Source organism: Emydura macquarii, unplaced genomic scaffold, assembly GCF_026122565.2.
Source record: "Emydura macquarii macquarii isolate MOO-44397 ecotype Brisbane River unplaced genomic scaffold, CSIRO-AGI_Emac_v2 contig_1644, whole genome shotgun sequence".
In the NCBI taxonomy this organism is placed as follows: Eukaryota; Metazoa; Chordata; order Testudines; family Chelidae; genus Emydura; species Emydura macquarii.
Window position 1 is genome coordinate 3,707,820 of NW_027131781.1, and position 22,354 is coordinate 3,730,173.

Here is a 22,354-nt window from a genome sequence, read left to right on the forward strand (position 1 = left end):
GTCGACTGCCGCCGAATCACTGGGTAAGTGTGGACCAAGCCTTAGTCTTGACCCAGACCAAGAGGAATAATTTTTCTGCCTGCTCCTTGGTGCACAATGGTTTGGCTGTGGTGGATTCAGGCTGAATCTAACCTGCTTCCTGGACATAACCTCCTTCCCAGGAGTATGCTTGTTCACATTGCTGAATCCAAGAGGACTGGGCCTGTGTGTGAAGAGTAACCGGTCAGACTGGGCAGATGATGATCCCATTTGTTCCTTCAGTATGTAATTCCTGCTGTCACAGATTTATGTGTTGTAAAATCAATGCAACATATTAGGGAGTCAGGGAAGACAGTTGAAGATTATGGACATTTATGTTAATTACTTGCTTTAATATTCAGACCTCAAACTTCAAAGCAAAGAACCCGGCTGGATTAAAGTTCTCACTTAATGACTTTTTTAAAAGATTAAGTTAATTCTTTTTTTAGAAGGTGAAACTGTCAAGTTGTGTGAAGTGAGGGAAGCGCCTCCCAGTACAAATACAGCTGGTGGGACCCTCCAGGTTAAAAACTTCAGAAGGAACCCATTACACAGCAGTCTGTTAAGTCTTTTTTAAAAGCAAGTGAAACAGCATTCTCAAAGTTGCTATTTAATATTTGTAACGTACTTTGGAAAAATATAGAGCGTGGTAAGTGCCAAAGTCTTAAAGATAACAATACTCAAAACCAATTTATAAGATTTGTCGTATCATTGGCCCTCCGTGGGGTTACACCAGGGAAGAATTTGTCCAGCATGTTTTAATTTGCACTCATTTTCCTTTATTTAATCTTATTACTGTAGCACTAGGCAACATCCCCAAAAAGGCAATATTTAAAGGTCAGTTTGTGCTTCTATGAAACACTCACTAAGTTATGAGCCCTTCACAAACAGGGGTCTAAAATTCACACTTTAGTGATGGGCAAACATCAGAGGTTCAAGATGTGGGTCAAAAACTTTTACAAACCCCTTAAGTTCCCAGAACTGGGCTGAAAATACCCTAAGCAAAGCCTTGCTATTGATATATTTGCAAGTCGTGTTGTTGGCCTGGCTGGATCCAGAAAGGCAGAGACTCATCCCTTGGTTAAATTGTTGTAGTTGCCTTTAGAATCCTCCAGCTGATCTCCCTCGATTTCTACTGGTCTTTGGTGGATTCTACTGGAGAAAGAGGAACCACGAGGACCATAATTTTGTGTTCCAAAGCCGCATTGCCAGTTGGAACCAGCTGAACATTTTCAGCTGGAATTTCCAATATGGTGGTAAGTGGGGCAGGGGAAAGGGGAATAATGCAGGTGGGAGAGAGATGGAAGGTTTTCCAAGCGCCAAAAAGGTTTATTTGGCGTTTGGGATAGATAGTTGGGTGGGGATCTTCTCTCTACATTTGAATCAGTTTTTCCCTTCCCTGGTTATAATTTGACCAAGTTCTCATTGGCCAGAAATTCGACATGCAGGATGAGTCTCAAGCTGTGAGACAGTCCGTTTGTGGGAAGGAAAGAGGGTTGTTTCTGACAAGGCCGACCATCCAACTTGTTTCAGACACTGCACACTGACACAAGCACGCACACACCTGCCCTATAACAAAAGCATTTCATGCTCATCTAACACATCCAAGAGCCCTTCAGTATTTGGTCTTAAGATTTAACAAACACCACACCAGAAAAAACCCCTAGCATTAAAATAGTTAGTTCCTCACATATATTTTGGAAACTTTGGCCTGCATTTTCAGACGATGTTGAAGTTGGGCACTTAGGGTCAGCTTTTCACAAGTATTTAGGCACCCAAGACCTCTGGAAATCTGGCTCACTGGGCCACATTCAGGCACCAAATTAAAAATATCCTGATTTTAAGAGATGATGAAGTTAAGGGAATGCAGCAATGGCTGTCTCTTCCGTCACTGGGGGCTGTGAGGACTCAGCATCAGGTAGCTTTGATGTAGGTGCCTAACTTTAGGCACTCAAGTTTGAAAATGCTGGGCTCGATGCTGGTAGACAAGGAGATCCGGCTTCCCAATAGTCACACCACATGGTACACAGCCTACCTTTAAGAGAAGGATTACCCCTTCTGATTTAGCACAAAAGCATCCTGTAGCGTACTCTGCCTGACTGACAAGGACAGCATACCAACCCCTATGCTGAACACCTGTCAGTCCGACAGAGGACAATGCTTAAGAATGTATAGGAGCTATTTTCCATAGCTTATTCTCCCTGTCCATGTCCATGATACTCCAGGAGCCTTCTCAGCCCACCAGGGCCAACACCCACCTGAGTCCTCACATCACAGCTACTGTCCGTCCAGCTGACAGAGACTGGAATGGACTAGATTCACAATTAATCAACACCACTCAAACTGTGCTGTGTGAACAGTCCCTCCTTTCATGTGGAACTGTTCGAACACATGTCTTTGAGTGGTAAGGAAAACAACCCAGGCCTTCTCCAGGGGGACAGGCTCCCACTAACTCCTGAAAGCTCGAAGTGCTGATTGACTTGAAGAGAAGCACTCCCAGGACCACGGACATACACCGTTCCATCGCATTCTCTCTTTCCTGCAAGAAGCATAAGGAGCTTGGCAGATATCGAGAGGACATCCTTACAGAACATGGTCACCTGCTGTAGTGCCAGTTACAGACTTTGTATCTTTGTTAGAGGGCAATATGCATCCATGCAGAGGGAGCGAGAGTGTGAATGAGAGTTAGTTTACAGGGACTTTCCTGTTTGGTTGTTAGCTTAGTCTTTGTGTTAGTTTTTTTAATGAAAAGCAAGTGCTTTTAAAAACAAACACAGGAAGTCTCATCATGCATCGTGCCACTGTGCTAATGATTCCTGGACTGGCTCAGTAATGTGCACCATGCAATATTGAGAAACACCAATAGTGCATTCATGGCACACACAGCATGGGTAAAATCCAGCTCTGTGCTAGAGCTGGGCAAATAATTAATTTTTCAGTTCAATGGCAGTTCTGAAAAGAAGTTGTTGGGGTGGGGAGGGGACGGACAGACAATGAATTTAAAAAAAAATTCAGCAAGCTGAAAAGTTGAAAAATTTGTGACAAAATGTCTTCTGGTTTTGAGCTTTTAAAAAAATCTTTCATTTAAAAAAAAATAGAGTTGAAGTAAATTTTAAAAGTATTTTTCATTGAAAAAAAATCCAGACATTTTGTTCTGAAAATGTCAGAACACCACATTTAGTGCTTTTTAGATTTCTTTTTTTAAACCAAAACAATCTGGCAAAAATCCATACAAAGCCGCAAAATGGTTTGGTCAGCCCAAGTCTGCATATTTTGGTGAAAAAGGTTCCACACGCACACTTTGCCACCCTTCAGAGCTCCTGACTGGAGCAGCTTCTTATCCAAAGACACCTGTAGAGTATCAGAGTAGCTGGATGTGCCTAATACTGAAATAATTGTAGCAGCTTTGAGCATGGAGTTCCTGCCATGGGATCTGTATGGAAAGTTCCATGTGCCAATCTGATGGCAGGTTTCGGGCGGTAGTTGGGAATTTTCCTTTGTTTAAATTATAAACCTTCATGTTATAGGGACACAAGTTACGGAAGGGGGGAAAAAACAACAACAAATCCCCAAATCAGATATGGAACATACTTAATTTAAAAGCACCAGAATGGCTGCTGTATCATAGTATTTTACTTTTACTTCTAGTTTACCAATTTTTTTTAAATGGAAATAATCAAAGGAGTGCCCCATCTATGGCCCTGGAAGTTTTGTTCTCTGGGGAACACACATACAAGAAGGCCTTCACTCCACTCAGTTGTGACTGAATCTGTTTTGCCAATTCCAAGCATTCAAAAATCATTATTCAGGCCTCCCCCCGCAAAACATGACCTTGCTTAAAAATGTAGACATTTTCAGAAATAGTAAGTGTGGAGTTCTTTTTACTTAACTTTTAGGTTCATATCTCTGCAGCCATGAGGGCTAGAGATGTCCTTTTTTTGTTCTGAATGAAAGTTAAGATGCTGACATATTCATCTGACTCCAGGAGCAGGGACTTTAAGAATCACACTATCTACTGCGAGACTTACAAAAAAACGCATGCAAAAGTTGGCAGTACTGTAAGTTTGGAAGAATAGTTAGTTCTCAGTAGATAACTCTCCTGTTACATTAAGAGAAAGTGACTTGGTCTGTCTAATCTAGTGCATCTAGGCACACGTCAGTACTGGGAGTGGTGTTTAGTCTCTGATTTCGACTGTAAGCTTTTTGGGCCAGGAGCTCTGTATGTCTGCAAATACCTTTCTGCTGTAGAAATAAAACCCATCTGCAATGCCATCTCTCTGAATAGAAAGGTCAAGAACATTCTGCATGAAAAGTAGGAAGCAGCTTCTGGCAGGATGCAACAGTAACAATAAGACCTCAGTGAACCACAGACAGCGCTCTCAGCCACATACAAGTCACCCCATCTTTCATTCCCTTTTGCTTCTGTTCCACATGCAGAAAACCAGCAGCCTTCAGGAAGCCTGGTCATTGCCCTTGCCTTTCATTAATTCAAAGCCACGCTCCACTAACCTGCATTGCACAAATGGAGCAAAGGGCAACAGCTTCGCTTGGCCTCTGACACCTGCCCACGCACCGTAAAGAAGTCAGCTCATTCCTCGGCCGTTAAACAAATGTTGATCTGAACCGTGTTTGTTGCCTCCTTGCTGTCTAGAGTCTTTGGCTTGTCAAATAGAGATCGGCAACTCAAGTTAACACAGCCTGAAGTAGCAATTATTCCCCACCCCCTTGCCGCAAGCCCAGTTGTGCACTTGTACCTCAGGAGTGTCAGTCTTTGCATTAACTGTATCCTGATTTTCCAGGCGCAGGGGAATGCCTCGAAACATTCTGCTATATTACATCCTTCTACTGAATGGAGCACAAACCAATACCATGAAGCAGAACGTGTAGCATGATTCCAACTAGCAACACCCTGTAGGGACAACCCCTTCAACATGCCTCTGCACTTTCCAGTGTGCTTCCTTCCCCCCCAATCATGAAAGGCCGGCTCTTTGTACAACTGATTACAATCTGCCTTTTGGGTAGCTGCGAAGACTTTTCACTGCACAGGATTTCTGTTTCTTTAGACAGTGGTGCGTCAGCTCCCTGAACCCTACAGATCAAAGAGAAGGAGTGAGCTGGCAACGCTGGGCCCAGTAGGTCTTTGGCCTGCTAACGTGTGCGACGTATGGAGTCAGGGCCTTAAGGCGACCTGTGCTGACAACACTGGACACAGAAAGTTGATTTTGACACAAAGCAACCGCAGGAGCTGGATGAACCCTCCCTACAAAAACTAAATCCTATGTGTATATATAGTTCCTCAACCCCAGGCCCACAGACCAAGGCAAATGGGAACTAAAAGTGCTTGGGTGGCTGGGATAAGAGAGTGAAGGTACTTGCACGCAGACATGGAAGTGGAGTCCCCCCACGGCTCTCCTGGTCTCTGGGGAGCAGTAAGAGTCATGTGGGAAACCACAGCCCGCACTGTCTGGCCAAGGGGAGACCCGAAAGCACAACAGCTCCACAGAAGACTGGAAAGCTGAGCCAGCTTTACAGGGGAGAAAATTAATCTGCTGCACCTGGCACTTCCCTGCTGCTCTCAGCAGAAGGGGTTTGCTGTTCCCTGCGGAGATGCAGGCAGAGGGTGAGCCGGTCCCACTGCACAGCCTTTCCCGATCACATCCTGATGTACAGCGGCCCGGTCCATAACCCCCGGCTCCCCCCGCCCGCGGGCTGGCTCCCCGGCCACCAGCCTGGCGCCCACCTGTAGCCCCCTGCGCGGCGCCTGCCGGGGCGCCCGGGGCCGGCCGGGGCAGGGGGGTGCAGACGGAGTTGCCCCACCGAGGGCTTTCTGCGGCCCCCTTCTCTGCTCGCCCGGCCCCGAGGGATCTGCCGGGCTCTCGGCCCCTGTCCTGGAGCCGGGAAGGGAAAAGAGGAGCCGAGGCCATGGGAGGCGCTAGGCTGCTGGAAAGCAAACGACCCCCCCGCCAGCCCGCGCAGGGTTAAAAATGCAGCACGACCCGCAGCCCGCGGGCCGACCAAGCGATCTCGGGCGTTGCAAGTGCGAAGCGGCTCCTCTGCCGCCGGGCTGAGCCTCCCCGGCCCCGTGCGTCCAGCCGGGCGCTGCGCCGGGCAGGCAGGGCTCCAGCCAGGCAGCCGCAGCCGGGAGCGCCCGGCACCGCCCCGCACCGCCCTGCAGCGCCGAGCGCCGGGCTAGCGCCCCCCGGCAGCGCCTTACCTTGGTGACAGTCATGCAGGAAGCCGGGGCCAGGTGAGCGCGCTCCCCAGCAGCAGGCGTGAGCCGGGCAGGGAGGTTTGCCCGAGCGAAGCTGCTGCTGCTGCTGCTGCTGCTGCTGGGTTTTTTTTTTCCCCCTGCAGAGGGATCGGCGTCAGTGGTTACAGAAGAGCCAGGGATCCACCCCCCTCCGCCTTCGCCGCCTCCCTCCCTCCCTCCCCGGCGAGCGGATGAAGCTGTCCTTGCAGGGGATGGATGGCAGCAGCCGTGATGTCAGTGTGTGCAGGGTCAGTGGATGGAGGGAACCTCCTTCTCTGCAGGAACAGACAGGAAGAGAGAGAAATAATGGGGGGGGATAACCAAGGAAACTGCAGGGGTGGGAAAAATAAGCAGCGATTGATCGCAGTGCAGGCAAACCAGGGGAAGCAGTGCCAGGCAGCCTCCAGGAGAAAAGGCCCTGTTTCAAAACTCTGTGACGAGCTACAGACTTCCCCGGGCCAGGGGACAGGAGCTGGGAAGGCACCTGCTTAACTTATTCATCACAGGGCCAGAGTGTCCGGCTCATTGCATGCCCACCCCTGCAGCGCTCAGATACTGCGGCAACGGGCCCCTTCTGAATAAATGTAGGGGACAGTAATTAAAGGACATTCCATGGACGCACGAAACGGAGTCAAAGGAAGTCACGTCGCCATTTAGTTATTAATGCAATTGATTAAATGCCAGGGTTGTATTATTATGGCCTATAACAGGCATGGAAGGATTCAATTTTTCATCAGTAAATGCCAATTTCACTATACACACACACACACACACACACACAAACCAACTAAAGAATATTTACATCAATAATAATCCAAGTCACAGCTAGGCAAAGTAAGGAAAACACTGCCTGAGAACTTAGAGTGTGGTTTAAAGGTATTTACTTTGTCGATTTCGACATGCCATGTTGACAATGTGTGTGTGTTTTAACCGTTAAAAACCTTGAACTTTTTGAATCTCAACATCTACTGCCATTAAGTAATTATTGTCTGACTGCCCCAGAATGTTGCACAACTCTGAAAATTTAAATCAATGAAAATTTACAAGTGCTTAAAAAATATCTAGAGCATCTCTCAAAATCCTATCGATAAAAACCCTGACTTCTGCCACGCCTACCTTTAAGACATCCCTTTTTTTGCTACATAGATTTGATTCAGAACACAAATGCAGGAAAGCAGCAACCTCAGTTCTCCCGAATCACCCTTAAATTGTGATTTCTGTAGTGCTCACAGTGATCAATAGGAGACAGGCTTATGTTCGGCGCTACGGTCACTCAGCCAACAAAAAGGCTTGTTTGCGAAGATCATACAAAGAGCCAGACACCTCCTGTGCAGCATTCCAGAGTCTGCAGGATAGTTTTGGAGAGTCAGGTGACCCCTCATTAGTGTTTGTTCTCATACAGTCATAAGAGAGGAAGGTGAAGTAGGTTTTGGCCTCCATCCTCAAAGGTATTCAGGCGCCTCTCTCCCATTGAGCTGGGAGGATTCCCAGGACAGCCTTGTGAGGCTGCTCCTGCAGTGTAAAGAAGAGACTCTCAGATTAGAATCCAGGAGTCCCAGGGGCAAAGGGCACGGAGTTACCTGGACGATTCCTGCAAAGCGCGTGCATCCACGCAAGTCCATCCGAGGCAGAACTGTGTGGCCTGATTTGCACACGTACCAACCCCCTCATTTGCTGGAGGGAGCGGGGATTGTTAGACACCAGGGGGAAATCACACCACTGCGTTTTCCTCCCACGAGAGTTAGCAAAGGAGTCCACCTGCCCTCCCATTTACAACACGGTACAATGAGCAGCTGGTGCAGCGTAGGAAAAACGCACTCCTCTGATGGGTAAGGCTTCTGCATATATTTAGAGACATTTAGGACAATCATTGTAGCAAGGCAGAGGGCTTCAGCAGACTGAGCGCGAGACAAAGCTAGAGAAAGAGTCGGGGCCAGGGTTGGAATATTTGACTTTCCTCAGCTAACTGGGAACATTTGCCTGAGATCCAAACCAAATGTGGGCCGTCAAAGGAAAGACCAGACTGGAGCCCTTTAAAAAGCCCTCCATCATGTTCTTATCTGCCTCCTCCAGCACTGATCTGTTCTACTAGAATGAGCAAGCATCCTTGTTATGCCACTTCACAGTTCCTTGCTCAAAATTCAAGAGCTAGCTTTATCCATGTGTGTGCGGAAACCAGCTCAGAGAGGCCTGATCTCGGCTGGGGGTCTTTGTGCATTCACAGAGTTGCAACAGTCGTGACTAGCGGTATGACTAACCACTTGGGTACATTGCCTTCTGAATGTGTGTCTAGTGCATTGATAAGACACTCAGCTGATTTTAAAGGGGATAGCACTACAGGAGCATCTGTTGTGGAGGCAATGCAAAGAAAGAAAATGGCAAGGTAGACCCGTTGTGTGTGCCCCTCGCAGGCTGCCACACGGTCAAACAAGCCACAGGTGTGAACTACACAAGCAGGTGAGAAAGTGATTGCAGGGGGGATGGGAGAAAGAGGGAATAAATAGCTCAGTGTGAAAACCCAAGCAGCTAAATGGCCATGTGTGCTTGTTCCCCTGATTAACACCTGGGTATTTTAAGTGAACAGATTCCCCCTATTAAGGGGGGAGCAGAAGTGTAAAGTAGGCCTATCAGCTGATGTAACCAGGCCTACGCTCCTCTAGGAAGGTTGGAATTGGTGGCTGGCACCTGTTTGTTTAAAAGGTATTTGGGTAGTTATTTGCTATGCTCCAGCAGCGTAATGTGGTTTTTTTTAATTCATGAGGGATATTGCAGTAACCAAGAGCATGCACTGTTCCCTCTAAATACACAGTCTCATTCCTGCTACTATCTGAAACTTTAGTTAATAAAATTGCAAGCGTGCATGGACTGTGAGAGCTGAAACTAAGGGCCTTTTACATCTGCTGGGCTGCTGCCTTCCCACCCCCCAGTGCAGGATTGGGCTGTGCTGTATGCTCCTGTTAGCGAGGCCTGACTAAAATGCCTTGGCTGGTGGCCTGAGGTCCAAATCCACGTGTCCTGAGGCAACAGTGACCTCCGTGCGAAGGTACAAAAAAAGCAAACTCCCTGTGTGTTTAAGTAGGAGGTGCTATGCTGTAATTCAAGCGTTGGAAGCGGAGCTGCCCTTGAACAGTGTCCTGTACGGAAGGTTCCCATTTACAACCCCTTTTTTCTAAAAACATTCAATGCTGCCTCCTAGCCTCTCTTATCCATTTCCAATCGAGCCCTTGCAGAACTGGAGGGTTTTCTTCAGAACAGTGTCTGGATGTTTTTACAAGAAATGATGGGTGCGATCCTAACCCCGCTTATTCATGCAGATTCTCCCTCTGATTCCTGGCTGGTGAAGGGGTCATTTGGGTATGCGAGAGCTTGCAGGATCTAGTTCTATCTGTGGCTTTGTGACTCCTGTGAGGGCTCTTCCCCCAAATCCCTGGTGGTGGGAGCAGCCTTGACAAATGACTGACTTGTCTGAGCAAGGGCTGTTGCTGTGAGTGAGGTGTGGTAGGATCAGTGCCCTCCTAAGAAGAATTCAATTCCCTCCTCCCTCCATACAAACAAATCCAAAAAAAGCATCCTGGCCCCAGTCTTGTGAGGTGCTAGGCAGAGTGGCACAGCTTCTTGCGGGATTGGACTCACCGCCCAGCCCTGCAATTACTGATTCACGCCAGCTCTTGAGGGGGAAAATGCATTCTGTGTTCCTTTCTTCTCGGTTGCCCCAGGAATGCAGAGCCAGTTGCTGCAGGAGGCGCTGTTTGGATTTATTCAGCAGGTGGCTGTTGGGGCTGTATCTGCAGGGCAGTGCCTCAGCCGCTCCAGCCTCACGTCTTGTGTCACCTTTCAGCTTCTGTATGTTTGCCTCAGAAACTGTGAACACACTGGAGGGGCTCAGACAAACTTCACCGGGATGTAAAAATACACTCTAGGATGCAGCTTCCAAATTTACTGCTGAAATAAATAGGTGCCACTCCCCAGACACCTCAGTGTGATTCACCTGTATGCTGAGCTTCCCGGGGGAGAAGAAACGACTTGTCCAGTCTCTTCTCTTTTCCCTCCAACATGAAGGGTGTGACCCTATTACAACCACACAGACTCGGCAGGGAGGGGATGGTGTCTGGGTTAGATGTTTGCTTCAGTTCCTATAGCTCCAGGGAAGATCGAACTGGATTTTTTTTTTTTTTTTGAGTCTCTCAATTTTTTTCTCAAAATCAATTTCTCAGTGAAACACCTGCAGGAAAGCTCAGTTTTTGACCAGTGCGAATTACCTGATTGTTTACATCTGAGCAAGTGATAGGTTTATATTATGTCCTAATGGTTAGGTGTAATTTTGGGGCAGAGGGAACCATGAAGACTGCTACAGTGAACTTTGAAACCTGATGAAAGAGTGTGTGTATATGTACATAACATTAACTCAAAACAAAAGCGGTCAGATTTTGCTCTCGGCATGTTTGCAACTGTGTGCAGGAATACTTGAACACTCATTCTACCAAAGAATATAAACCCCGCCCTCTGACTTAGCTAATGCATCGCAACACATTTTAAATTCTTCACTTCTGCAATCAAACCAGAGAGCAAAACATTAGCAAAGGCTTTCCTAGACTAAGGAATAAATCCTGAGGAAATGCATAATCTGATCATAGATTGATACTGATCAGTGCAAAGCAATGTTTTAGGATTATTATTCCCATTTTACATATAAGTAAATTGAGGTACAAGGGGAGAGAGGGAGACTCAGGAATAGAATCTATGTAGCCTTATCCCAGGCGCTGGGTTAACCACTAAACATATTACCCTACTAAGGTGTCTAAATGAATGTAGGGGGGTTTTGGTCAAATATTTCAAGTGCTGCTCTGAATTGGAAGAGGTAATAATTGGAAACACTAACTTTCAGCTGACTGTTTCCTAGCTAAGTACAAGAGTCCCATGTGGCCCACTCTCAGAATTATCCAGTTACTACAAGAGATGCTATACAAAATTATTTTATTGCTACTGAATTAAAAACACTTCAGGCAAAGAGCGTGCATTTCCACTTCTCCTTAAGAAAACCAGCCTGCCAGGAAACAAAGGATTTTCTTTTTATAAGGAGATCAGACAGCCAAGAGGCTGATGAACAAAGCTCAGTTATCTTCCCGGTGCTGAGGCTTTCCATAAAGTATTATTGGCTCTGATAACATGTGAATACCAAGTGAATCATAACAAATGCACGTCCTCTGACACTCTTCTAAAAGCCACACTGTTAGCAAAAATAAAACATGTTCTGTGAGATGAATTTGAAATCGTGAGGAAGATTAATGATTTAGTGTAGAGTTAATGACCATAGCTAATAGAGCTAGCCACCTTTAATTTTTCAACTACCTCTGAATGACCTCTTTAAAACAAATGCCCCCATTTCCCCCTGTAAGTTGGCAAGCTACATTCAAGGATCATTGCAAACCAAGGTTAAGTTTAAAACTAACAACGCTTTCGTTAACTGAACAAGACGGGGGAATTAGATTTCTTAATTAGCCAGGCAGGGATAAAACAGACTCTTACAATGTATTGTAAGAACCGGGGAGTTCCTAATTAACCAAACAATAAAACGCTCCCAAGTCTGTGTGTGAATGAAAATCCCTGGGAGGGAAACAGGGCTAGTCCCATAAACAAAGAGTGGAAGCGCCCGCAGCATAGAGACTTGGGCCCGTGTGAGATTAGCAAGGACAATACACCCACGTGTGGCCTGATTCGGAGATAGGGGCCGTGTCTGCGGCTTTCTGACAGGCACGAGCCAAGCAAGATCTGGTTTGTGGCAGTGTGAGCCAGAGGACGGACGGTGGGTTTGGCTGGAGCAGAAAGTCCACTGCCCTTCTCACAGAACAAATTACCCTGTCAGCTGATCAGTGCAGGCACTGCTGGGACACGGGACCCACCTGTGCCAGTCAGTGGGCAAGATTAGGAACCGAGTAAGCCCCTTCCATTCCTGCTCCGTGAAACCACCCGCCTGCAACTATAAAGCAAGAGGATGTGCTAGAGGAACCCTCCCGCCTTGGCGCCGTGCCTTCAGCCGCTGGTGCTCTCTGACCTCGGCATAGCTCATCTCTGGCTCTTCTGTCTTCAGGCCCGTTGGAAGCCGTTGATTACCGCCGCCTGGGGCTTTCCCCCTCCCCAGGATTTAGGACACAGGAAGTGGAAGGCTATGACTGTCTTTCAGAAAGGGCCTCTTGGCTTGGGGTGAGCAAAGCAACCGTTGCAGACCGTCAGAAAAATCTGTGGCGATGAAGAGGGCTGGGCCAGGGTTTGAAGCGCTGTCTAGCCACTAACTAGCTACCCCCCGGCCATGAATAAATGTTCTTAACCCCATTGTGCGGGGTTGTTAACTGATTTGCCCAAAGCAACCAGGAGAGCTGGACTAAGATCAGAATCCCTATTCGGGGTCTTTCTGAGCCCCCCGTGGTCCCCGGAACAGAGAGCAGAAGGCAGGAGTTGCTCGGTTCCACTCTATAGGCCTCTGCCACCACCAAGAATTTGCAGAAGGGGAATGCCCCGTCACCTCCTGCACCAGGGCTTCAGGATGGAGCCCTACATTGGACCATTTCTGGTAGCCCTATGGCATGCAATGCCTGCATCGGGGCAATTCTCCCTCACTGGCTGTGGAGGGGGGGGGCGTTATGGCCCCTGGTTGCTGCCACGGTAGCATAAAGTAGCTGGAGCAAAAACCCGGATCCCACCCAAGGTCTCTGCCCTGAACTTGGGGTCTAAATGGGATGGCAAGACTCAATACACCAGACAGCCAGGAGCGTGAGGCGTATGCGTGGGAGCAGGGTCAGCAGTGGTGAAAGAAATGGGGCTTGAGGGGGAGTTGGAAGGAGAAGAGGGTAGAGTTGTTACCGGATGCTGGAGGAGAGGGCTTTTGGGTGCAGACATTAAATTAAATGGGCCACCTGGCATGAAAGTCTCCAACTCCTGGAGTCCAGCTGCTCTGCAGTTTGTTCTACCCTAGGGTTAGGGTGGACCAGCTCCTCTGTAGTTTGTGCCATCACTGTGACGTGTTCTTGGACGTTCAGAGGGATCTAGCCCACGTGGTCTGCTGCAGAGTCCTGGTGCTGTCAAGCCCGCCTTCTTAACTTTTGCACCCTGATTGCATAGAAATGTAAATGACGGCTATCAGACTGTTCTGCTGAGCTGCTCCTCGGGCGTATTCGAGATCGATCTGCTGGAATTAATTAGTACCAATTAACTGGTTGAGACAACCCAGCTCCTTCCGCTTGGTGCAGTGAATTGGGACAACATGCAGAGGCTGGATGACAGTAAACGGGCTGCAGCAAATCCGCACTCTCCTCAATTGCTTCCACCCAGCAGAGCACTAAGGGCCTCTTGATTCGGCCCTGTTTAATCTTGCCAGGGGTTGATGGAGAACGCATTCTTCTGGAGGGCTGCAGTGGCATGGAAAAAAAAACCTCTCTCTACATAATTATTAAACATTGCAGAGCTCTCCCCAGATCAGACAATAGCATTTCTAGTGTGTGCCTGAAAACTCCCAGGCCCTGGCAATGGCTGCAGTTTCAATTTGGAGCTGTGCGTAGCATTATTAATAGAATACAGAGGTTCAGGGCAGACAGTGGAGCTCGAGCCAAAGTCCTCGTAAACAGGAAGCCTGATGGATACTTCTGAGAGCTCCTCCTCTCCATTCAGTAGCCCCCTCCCAAGTCTCCCCGCAGACACAATGCTCACCTTTGTGTGGTACCCGTCTTGGGGCCAATTAGGCGTATCTCTAGCTTTCCCTGGCATACAATATAAAGCACTTGGCTCTTTCTGATTCCAACCAAATAAGCAGCCTCGAGTCTGAGCTCAGCCAGTGAAACTATTGTGAACGAATCGAGGCCTGCAAAATATCCACCCGGCTCCCAGAGCAAACCGTGGCGACTGGCAGCTGCTGTGTTCTGCAGGGACGAGCCTTTCCTGGCCTGCAAGAGGAAGGAGACAGCTTACCACCACACGGAGAGCTGCAGTGGGCCCGAGAGTACCAGAGCATAGGGAACTTCACTGCCTCTAATCGCGTAGCACTGGCTCTGGGCACCGACCCCCGGGGCCCTTTTGGGTTTGCTGAGTGGTTATTGAGCAGCTACCTGCGAAGTCAGGGCAGGTTTGAAAATGTCTGTGCATTGCTGCACATTTGTGTGGGCCCTGGGGCTTGTGGTGGAAGATGACACCAGCTGGACTTGTCCTTGCCTAGCTATTAGTTTTAACTGACATTCGGGCTGGGAGGAAATCCTCCCTTCCTGAGACCCACAGCAATTCACAATAAATACCCAGTGCTGCTCATTTCACTGGGTGCAAACGCAGAAGCTTCCAGTCACAGCTGTGAAAACCCAGCAAACCCCAGACTTAGGCCAGGTTTCTTGTAGGGACTTCTATTGTTTTATTGATTTGTATTATTGAAATGCCCAATCATGGAAATGCCTCCCCTCGTGCTAGGTGCTGTACAGACCCAGAACAAAAAAACCTGAGCTGATTTTTAGGGGGCTTTGGGTGGAAACAATTCCAGTCTATAGATCCACAGAACTTTATTTGCTTTGGAGGGTTGTATGGATTTTATTCAAATCATCTGTTGTGTTCAATATTCACACCCATCACAGGCACCAGGGAAAACTAGAGACATATACTGCAGTAGTTCAATTTACTGTCGTCATCCCGTTCTCAGAGTCAAATGTTGGTCCCTCCCCTACACCAGCGTAAATGTGGAGTAGTGGTGCTAATTACGATGGAGTTACTCCAAGTTTACACTAATGAAAATGAGATCAGAATTTGGTCTCAAGTATAGGAAATGCTGCAGCTGACAGTACATTTTCCTTGTTAACACCCACACAGCTCATTATGAATGTTGTCATCTTAAAATGATGTAAGTATTTTGTGGAGATTTGGCTCTTTTAAGAGATACAGCTATCTTTGTATCTGTCTTGGTATCTCCAGTAGCATCATGGTAATTAAGTCCTAATTTCTGTAGTCTTTGATTGCAGAGAACTGATCAAACTGCGCAGAACTCGGTTTACTGTGAAGATTTTTTAGATTGTGAGTCCTGAACTGTAAGTGCTGTTGCTAGGTGGGATCCTATTTCTGGCATCTTCAGCATGTCTCCCGGTGGAGACTCAGAGAGAGCCGTGCCCAAGGAGAAATCTGCAATGACACAAAATCTCCTCAAACTGGGTTGTGCTAAATAATCACTTCTGACTCGCTCAGCAATCTGGTGCTGTAATGTGGTGCTCTGGAATGAAGCAGCCGTTGTGTTGAACACAGCTCCCTCTCCTGGCCATATTCTGGACATGTTTCTGAGAGCTGCATGGAGACACCGGCCTAAGCTTTGGTGGTTTGGATGGTTCCTGGAGGACGTTTTTGGCAAAGGAAGATTGCAGTCTAGATTGCTAGGCCGCGTTTAGGTTTGTCGGCTGTTGTAGTCTGAACTCTTGCAGCGTAAGACGTTCACTGTCAAATGGGGGCAGGTTGCCCCAAGAAACCTAAGATCTGGGTCTCTTGTGTCCATAATTCTTAGCTGTATTTCTTGCACACCGCAGGATAGTTATAGAATAGAATCATAGAATATTAGAGTTGGAAGGGACCTCAGGAGGTCATCTAGTCCAACCCCCTGCTCAAAGTTGCGGCTGTGTAAACGAAGAAGAAGGCGCAGTCTTTGCCCCAAGGAGTTTACAGTTTACCACAGAGACAGGCAGGTCTGTTCAAACATAGGGTGCATAGGCAGTGGGGCCAACGTGCAGGTGGCACAGGGTTGTTTTCGGGGGGCGGAGGGGATTTCTTTGCAGGTATTCCCTGAAAGGGTTCGCAGAAGGAGCCAGTTTTAAGGAGTGATTAATGAGAGGATGGAGAGCATGCCAAGGGGCAGCCTGTGAGGAGGGCTTTTAACCTTGAGTGGGAATCCTGGCTCCGAGACAAACTCAGCCTGGCCTGGCCTCTGTGTTCTAAACAGGCCTGTGGGAGAGGCCAGGCAGGAGCAAGGCGAGAATGATTTTGCCCTTTCCTGGCCTTAGCGAGTCCCCGGCCCTCTCTGCTTCACTTCCCTGCTCTCTGAAAGAGGGATCAGCGTCCCTGGGCCTGTGTCGGGGGGTGCTGCGAGGCTGAAGCAGTGAAGGGTTTGACGATGGAGATCCTGCGCAGTGCTGCGGTGGGGGGCCAGACGTAGGCACAAGGTAGGCAGGGGTCATCTGGAGAGACAGTGCAGGAGACGTGGTGCTGGGGTCCTGCTACACAGCCAGCTTGCTGCTCCTGACTGCTTCGCTACGCATGGTCCTAGACCCACCTCCCGGCCCTGCAGTGGAAGCTAGGCCTACACAGCTGACTTGGTATACTGAGGACCCCATCCACGTCCGTGTCCCCTCTGCCATACCCATTCTGTACCCTTTCCCTCCTCCCTGGGAATAGGTGAGTGGGAGCTTTCCTACCTGCTTCCTTCCAGTGCAGGGGACTGTGCTTAACCTTATGCCCGGGAATAGCCTCTGCGTGTGCTGGAGTGCAATGACCGCTCTGGAGCACCATGACGGGACCTTCAGCTGGAAGTGTTATTGGGGAATTTCACTTTGCAAAGTCAATCACGCTCATTGGATTTGTAGTGTGGAAGCTCCCCAGGGCCCCAGCCAGGTGCGAGGTGTTGTGCACACACAACAAAAAGAGGGTCCCTGCCCCAAAGAGATTGGGTTCAGGGCAAATAATGGATTTTCTGATGCACTAGCAGTTCTGAAAAATAAATGTCTCGCGTTACAGTGAGCACAGATTGTTTTCAAAATATTGGGGTGAGTTGAAAAGTCAGGGGGAAAAAATTGGGGCAGGTCAGAACAAAACGTTTTGTTTCCACCTGAAACGTCTTGTTTCAATTTTGGCAGAAGCAAAGGTGGACTAGACTCACGAAATGTCTGGAGAGGAAGAGGCAGGGCCTCACCTATAACCTTTAACCCGTGGCTAAGGAACTCACCTGGGATGTGAGAGCTGGGGTTTAATTCCCCCCTCTGCCTGATATGGGAAAGTGATTGCAACGTGGCTCTCCTACATGGCAGGTGAGTGCCCTGGACACTGGGCTATGGGATATTCTGGTATGGGTCTTCCGTCAAAGCTGTTCCATGGTGTATAAATAATTAGAGCAGGGACTGGAATGTGAGTCTCCTGAATCATGGGCAAGTGTCCGTTCCTAGGCTGTACAGTCATTCTCTCTCTCTTTCCCTGGCCCAGTGACTATTCACGGTCGTCATGAATGACTGTGAATTACCAGGGTGAATGACCACGGATAGTCATTGGGCCAGGAACAGAAGGCGTCCTTCTCCCCCCGACCACAGATCCTATTATTGAATTTTCCAGCGCTCTGGAGCAGTGGCATTGTTCGCATTTTGCTGTGCGATTGGTTGGCAACGTTTGCCGTATCTCTGTGAAACTCAGAATGGTTGAAAATCTCCCCCACAACCCACGCGCTTCTCCAAATAGAACAAATAATCACTTCCTCGGGGGCTCCGGGGCCGGACGCTTGGATTGTGAAGCCTCCTTCCTGTGATTGTGACTACTGCGCTTTGTTTGCCGTGGAGCTTTGAACAAGCGCCCGCGTTATCTGCAGATGAACTTCGAAGAGCTGGGCAGAGAGATCCTGGCCTGAATTCCTTGAATTCCAGGGTTCTGGAGAGGAATTCCTGAACTTGCTGCTTTCTCTGTCCACTGCTGGCTCAGGCAGGCCCTCTGACCTCAGCCAGCTCTGGGCCGCCGTGCGCTGGAGAATTACAGCTTTCGGTAAAGGCCGTATCTCACGGAGATAAAATGAATGCAAATAGATGGCTAAGGTTGAAAAGCTGGGCTCCTCTTCCACCCCTCCCCCGCACTGCACCAGCCCTCTTCACACACATGTCTGCATCAAGCCGGCGTGGCCCCAGTTCAGCGAATCCCTCAAGCGTGTGCCCAGTTTCCAATTTACATGGGGCTTAAGCACGTCCTTGGGTCAGTGCTTTGCTGAATCGGGGTCCTCATCCCCAAGAATCGCCTCCCGGACCCTCCCCGATTGCAGCACGTTGCGGGCAAACGCTTCACAGGCCACCTCCAGAATGCTTGGCCCGGCTCTGCTCAGTAAGTGTCCGGCAGGGAGCCAGCCTGCTGCTGACGTAGATCCTGTAGCACGCGAGGTTGGGGGGCAGCTCTTTCCCCAGCCCAGAGCTGGTAGCATGAGGCAGCTTGCAGCTCTGTCCCACTGAACTAGCAGGGGAAGCCCGCTGCCCACTGCCAGCTGGGGGAGGCTGCCCACCCCAAGAATCATTGGCAAATCATTCCCCCCGCTGGGTCCCCAGCCCACCGCCCACGCGGACTGGCGTCCTACCTGGCCGAGCACCCAGCCGGAGACTGCAGGACGACCTGCCAGACTCCCCCTCTGCTGCCCCAAAGAACACCTGCCGGAGGATGGGGTGGGAGGGAAAGGGTAGCTGGAGAAGTGTCGAAGTGGGGACAGGAGCTTCCCCAGGGATGCGTGCCTGCACCATGGACCCAGGGACCCTGTTAAGGCTTTGGCAGCGCACCACACATCTCTCCTCCTCATGCCCTGTTTGGAAACATCCGTGGAAATCTAGCGCTCATGAAGCCGGCTAGCACTGGGCTCCCTGTACACACAGGCAGTGTGTGGATGGAAGGTCCCAGCCTTGCTGTGCTCAGGGGCTGCTTCGTCCCACCTTGCTCCTAGACTTTACCATAATAATTAACACAAGAAATAATCAAACCCACTCCATGGACTCTCTCCTCCTCCCCCACCACCAGCGTCTGGAGCCCAACTGAGAAGCGTTTTGCATTTCAGACCCTTGTGCTATTCATTGACAATGCTGCTTAACGGGACAAAGGGAAGGGGCTGTCTTGGTGGGCGTGAGCAATTACAGCGTAATCATCACTCCTCTCAGAGATGGCCTGCCTGGTTGGGATGTTGTCCCTGAGGATCCTGGCTTTGCGGCATGGCTCGGAGCTGTGGTGCCCAAGAGATCCACTGCGTGCAGTGCTGCAGACGCAGTCAATGCAATATATCACCTTCGGCTACTGCATCTCCTGAGAGGAATAATACGGCAAACCTCCCTGAATCACAGCAACCGGGGTAATTTATTCTGATCAATCCATTCGTCACTTGTTTGCTTCTCGGTCTAACGTAGCTCATGGAAATTCAAATGTCCATCATGCCATGAATGGCAGGTATTTTTGTGTGTGTGGGAACAGATGCGAATAACAGCAGGTAACGCATAAATTGTGTTCCCAGAAAGTTCTCGTGGCAAGATGACTCACGAGTGAAGCTGGACGGCCCACTCTCTACAGTCTCAAAATGGAAGTTTCTTCTATTGCATTGTTGCAAATTTTGTTGTAATCCTGAGGTGATTGGCTCTGTCAGTTGAATCGTGCTCTCTTTCCACGCCACCCACGCTACCACGGCGGGAAAACATTCAGCTGTTACTGGGCCTGCTAATGATGTCACTTAGCACCGGTTTTACACCAGGGTAACTGACGTGATGGTCCCCCCTGACTCCCTCAGAAATGAGCACAGATCCGGCTCTTTAGGCCCAATATTCAGATGCAGTGTCGGCTGTTTGTTTGAATTGGACTTCTTGTATTTCCTGGGCCCTGAGAATTTTCAGAAACAATTATCCCCTTGTTCGAAGTGTTTATTGTTGTGTTGTTGTGATTTTATTTTTTAGGATTAAAGTAGGGACTCAGAAGGTCTTTGCTAGCATTCAATTCCTTGCTCCTTCCAAGGCAGACCGTAGTCCCCAAGAGAAGATGCTTCAGCTGCTAGACTGATACGGCACCCGATCTTCGTCAAAACACAATCAACTTTTCATTTTCATGGACTTAAATTACATTGAAATACAGCACTCTTAATCCAAGGTAAGTGGCCACTCGCAGACTTGCACCTACATAGCTATAGCTGTGAATTGTAACCACGTTAATTATTTCACTTCCAGGTGGAGTGTGAGCATGGCTGTCTTCTTCGTTTCTGAGGGTTCATGCCAAATAGCCATTGTCTTCTTGAGGGAACTTGATGCTTGTAATTGCACTGAAAACAAACCAACCAACCGAACCCTTCTGCTTGAAAGCAAGATGTTTCTGCTTTAAACTGTTGTTAGCAAAGAACAAATGTCTCCATCTTGCTAGCTCCTATAACTCATCTCCGTATTATCATCTGGTTCAAATTAGAGCTGAATAATATCCCTGTTTGGTCAGGGAGCCAGGAGGAGAACTTGGAGCTCTTTCTTCTCGTTCCAAGTATGAACTGAATGCACTGTGCAAATGAATTCCAAAATGGTCCGGAAATCACAGAGATTTCAGTTCCTTTCTGTAGACAGCCATTTTTAAAAGCGCAGGGAGGCGTAACGTTAAAAAGTGCAGTAGATCAGCTGGCAGATCAACTCTATCTGTAAAGCAGAACCGCTCAACCCCAAAGTCAAACAATAATCACTATAATTCACTGACACACACACGCCTTTGTTCACGTGGCGTTCGGGGGGCCAGGTGGTATTTTGGGCCCTTCCAAAACTCTGAGTTCAGCAAAACTGAAACCTCTGAAAACCAGGCAATGACGAGTTAGGGCACACGCCTACACAGCCGTAACTCTGCCCCCGGGAGCTGGCACTAACCACTGGGAATGATTGCCTGCACGCCAGCTGCAATCTGTGTATTAGGTGTAGCTGGATTCCGGGCCGGATTAATGAATTTGGGGCCCTCTGCATTATGGAAATTGCCCCACCGCACATCTTCCTTAAGGGAGCTGAGAAACTGGACCCCTATGCTTTATGGGGGTTGGATGGCTGCAATCCCTTGTGTGAGGCTGCAATGCCCCACACTGAAGTTTGGCTCGCCTGCCCCCCCATCATGATTCATTGAAGAGGGAAGCAGCTGGGCCAAACCGGTCAGGGCCCAGATAGGGCTGCCACCTCTGAGAGGCAGAAAATCTGGACTCTGCCCCCGCCCCCACACCAGCCTGGCCCTCCTCATCCCTCCCCCAGCCCTGGTATCCCCTCCCCCACCAGCAGCCTCATCCCCCTGGCCCGGGAGCCCCTACACCCACCCCTCCCAGGAGCCTTATCCCAGGGAGTCCCCCTGTTGTCCTCTGCCAGGAGCCCCTGCCTCACCTACCCCGGTCCCTGCTCCTTCCCCCTCCGTGCTGGGGAGCCTCAGGTCCATCCAGCGTGCCGGCACCGCGAGGCGCAGGAGCCTACGCCGCTGCGTGGGCCTCCTCAGACCCCGGCAGGCAGCGCGGGGCTGTCGCGAAGGCAACCACTGGCCCAGCCACGCGTGCACGCAGCAAGGGAGGCTGCTTGCCCCGTGCTGGGTCTTCCACCTGGAAGTGACAACAGCTACGTGTGGAAAAAACGCCCCCAGCGCATTGCCACCGGCCGTGCAAGAGGGAAACCAGCCAGGCCAAAGAAAAACTGGTCAGGTGGCAGCAGTGGGGCCAACCCGAAAATCGGGGCCCCCTGTGCAAGCTCACAGCGTGCAGATTGGTCAATCCGGGCCTGTACTGAAGGGTGGGAGGATCAGACGGAGCAGCTTGGCGGGGCTGTGACTGTGAGATGAGGAGATCTGGGAGGGCCCTGTCCTGCGCGTCTCCCCCTGCCCAGTTATGCTTTAGCAAAGAGTCAGCCTCACGTGCCCTGATCCCAGAGCGCCCGGCCCCGTCTGCAAAGACGGGGTTTGGTCCGGGTGTTGCAGGGCATTGCTAACGGTGTTTCCCTTCACGCTGCCCCTCAGAGGTTTGCATCTCACCTCGAGGAAGGGCACGAGGTGCCATCTCTGTGCTAACAAGGGGCTGGGGGTTTGTCAGTGCATTTCCTAGTTCTTTCTACACGGAGAGATGTTTTCAGCAGGCACTGCTGCCCGTGACGTCTCCTCCCCTTCCTGTGCGCACTGTTCAAGTGCAACGGGGAAATGGGCATGCCGGGAGAGGTTTGCAGGTCTTGTGGCTGACAGGCAGGCCGAGAATTTGCAGACCTGGCCGGGGCCCCAAATCCTGACAGTTTTATTCCATGGCAGCTACAGCAACTTCGAGGGTGCGCGAGAAGACCAGTGCCTCCCCTTCTTCTCCCCCACCGTCCCTGCAACATATCGCTG

General features: G+C 49.6%; 1 protein-coding gene and 1 long non-coding RNA gene across 5 annotated transcripts in view; one reads left to right on the forward strand and one right to left on the reverse strand.

The window, feature by feature from the left end:
* CORO2B (coronin 2B) overlaps window positions 1–6,332 on the reverse strand; it is a 125,330-nt gene extending 118,998 nt beyond the window's left edge. For 3 of the 4 annotated variants that reach the window (XR_010921272.1, XM_067555505.1, XM_067555502.1), the window contains exon 1: window positions 6,233–6,332. Coding sequence is in view for 2 of the 4 variants with exons in the window: in XM_067555505.1 (XP_067411606.1) it covers window positions 6,233–6,247 (15 nt within the window). In the remaining 2 variants the exon portion in view is untranslated. The remainder of the gene's footprint in view (window positions 1–6,232) is intronic. The other variant, XM_067555504.1, reaches the window with a different exon arrangement.
* Window positions 6,333–8,884: 2,552 nt separating this feature from the next.
* LOC137158300 (uncharacterized) lies at window positions 8,885–20,659 on the forward strand. Its single transcript, XR_010921353.1, has 3 exons — window positions 8,885–8,968; window positions 19,942–20,131; window positions 20,209–20,659. It is a non-coding gene; the product is annotated as an uncharacterized lncRNA (long non-coding RNA).
* The last annotated feature ends 1,695 nt before the right edge of the window (window positions 20,660–22,354 follow it).